The sequence below is a fragment of the Protobothrops mucrosquamatus genome, unplaced genomic scaffold (assembly GCF_001527695.2).
Source record: "Protobothrops mucrosquamatus isolate PMUCROS unplaced genomic scaffold, P.Mucros_1.0 scaffold1554, whole genome shotgun sequence".
Taxonomy (NCBI): Eukaryota; Metazoa; Chordata; class Lepidosauria; order Squamata; family Viperidae; genus Protobothrops; species Protobothrops mucrosquamatus.
The window spans coordinates 84,094-86,556 of record NW_015387723.1 but is presented as its reverse complement, the minus strand read 5'-3'; the positions used below and the strand labels follow the sequence as shown (position 1 = coordinate 86,556).

At 42.5% G+C, this 2,463-nt stretch overlaps 1 protein-coding gene across 1 annotated transcript in view; it reads left to right on the top strand.

The window, feature by feature from the left end:
• The window catches only part of MCCC1 (methylcrotonoyl-CoA carboxylase 1), a 31,491-nt gene that overhangs the window by 16,380 nt on the left and 12,648 nt on the right, over positions 1 to 2,463 (top strand). Inside the window, exon 13 of the mRNA XM_015822403.1 lies at positions 1,314 to 1,530. Coding sequence (XP_015677889.1) covers positions 1,314 to 1,530 — 217 coding nt within the window. The remainder of the gene's footprint in view (positions 1 to 1,313; positions 1,531 to 2,463) is intronic.

Sequence of the window (2,463 nt, the reverse complement as noted above, 5' to 3'; positions counted from 1 at the left end):
ATAGATAGATAGATAGATAGATAGATAGATAGATAGATGATAGATAGATAGATAGATAGATAGATAGATAGATAGATAGATAGATAGATAGATAGATAGATAGATAGATAGATAGATAGATATGCCTTTAAGACAGTTTTGACTGGACTAATCCCTGCAGTTTTCTTGGCAAGATTTCAAAAATGATTTGCCATTGCCTCCTTCCTAGGGCTGAGAAAGAGTGACTGGCCCAAGATCACCCAGCTGGTTTTGTGCCTGAGACAGGACTAGAATTCATGGTTTCCTGGTTTCTAGCCTGGTGCCTGAACCACTACACCAAAGTGACTCTTCAGATGTAGTTACACAAAATCTCACCACTACAACAGGTGAAAGCCAGCAATTGGGTTGATGGAAACCATCCTGAGACATTGTTAGTTGATTGCTCAGGGACTCGTCATGCCCTGTAGGATTTTGATTAGTCTCCTTCCTCCCCTCCCCCATCCTTGCAATTTAGACATTGGCTACTGTTCTTCTCTGCTACCTGCTACTCAGTGTTGAGCACACCTTCAGAATATCCATCCTTGAGAGATTTCGACAAAATATGGAAGACTATGGAATATACTAACAGACCTTGGCATTGAGATTTCCCCCCATTCATTTTAATGTTCCAAAAGTTGCTTAAGACCAAATGTTTTCTGTCCATTGGAGAATAGGTCACTGTCACCGTCTTAGCATATTTACATTTTCAAGTTTATTCCTTTGTTTTGCTTTTGTACTTTGGTGGTATACTTGTACCTCTTCATTAGCATTAGAATATATTTTCTGGAACTATTGCTTTATTTTTTTTCATGGTAGATATTTTAATTGAATGGTTGTGCACATAAATGACCACGAGGCTTTACCAACATAGCAGTATGCAAGCTGAACTGATGAATTAATCTTTTGGTCTTCCATACCTTGCTGCAGATTTATTAATTTACTAGCTGTACCCAGTCACGCGTTGCTGTGGCTCAGTCTGGTAAAAGCGTGTGTTGCTTTTACGTCCAACAGATGGCGCTGTTTTTCAAAAAAAGCATGTTTTTACCTGTCACAAAAGCATGTTTTTACCTGTCACAGGTGTGACATCTATATAATATAAGTATATAAAAACACGCGCGTATTCGAATGCAACGTTGTGTCAAAATTTCAAAGCAATCGGTGAAGAACTTTCGGAGATTTAAGATTTTGAACAAACGAACATTTACATTTTTATTTACATAGAAGATTAGTTAGGATCAAAGAGCATCTGTTGACTGATTTGCCTTTTTCTGGTGCATCTCTTCCTCCCGTGACAGATTGTTGGACTGAGCACCAATGTGGATTTCTTATTGAATCTCTCAGCCCATCCAGATTTTGAGGCCGGGAAGGTTCACACTAATTTTATCCCTCAACACCACAGTGAGCTCTTTCCACCCAAACGATCAATTTCAAAAGTGACTTTGTGCCAGGCAGCTCTTGGGCTCATTTTGAAAGAGAATCTGATGACTGACACCTTTAGACTCCAGACAGAAGGTAAGAAAGCTGCAGCTTTTCCTGTTTTATTGCTGAAAAATGTTCTTTATGTATTACATATTACGGCCGGTCAGCTGGCTGACCGGCCATACTCAGCGTGTGGTCCTCAATGGAACCGCATCTACATGGAGGGAAGTGTGTAATGGGGTGCCCCAGGGCGCTGTTCTGGGCCCAGTGCTCTTCAACATCTTCATCAATGATTTGGATGAGGGGATAGTTGGGGAACTCATCAAATTTGCGGATGACACCAAGGAATAGCCAACACTCCAGAAGACAGGCTTAAGATACAGGAGGATCTGGACAGACTTGAATACCGGGCACTATCTAACAAAATGAAATTCAATGGTGAAAAAAGTAAGGTTCTACATTTAGGCAAGAAAAACCAAATGTACAGGTATAGTGTAAGGGGTACCTTGCTCAATAGTAGTAACTGTGAGAGGGATCTCGGAGTCCTAGTGGACAATCACTTAGATATGAGCCAGCAGTGTGCTGCAGCTGCCAAAAAGGCCAACACAGTGCTGGGCTGCATTAACAGAGGGATAGAATCAAGATCATGTGAAGTGTTAATACCACTTTACAATGCCTTGGTAAGGCCACACTTGGAATACTGCATCCAGTTTTGGTCACCGTGATGTAAAAAAGATGCTGAGACTCTAGAAAGAGTACAGAGAAGAGCAACAAAGATGATTAGGGGACTGGAGGCTAAAGCATATAAGAAAAGGCTGCTGGAATTGGGTCCAGAATGCGGCCGCGCGGGCGGTGTTGGGAGGGACTCGTCGCTCCCATGTGACACCGCTGCTGCGCGAGCTGCACTGGTTGCCAGTGGCCTTCCGGGTGCGCTTTAAGGTGTTAGTTACCACCTTTAAAGCGCTTCATGGCATAGGACCCGGTTATCTCCGAGACCGCCTTCTGCCGCAGATTCCCTCCCATAGA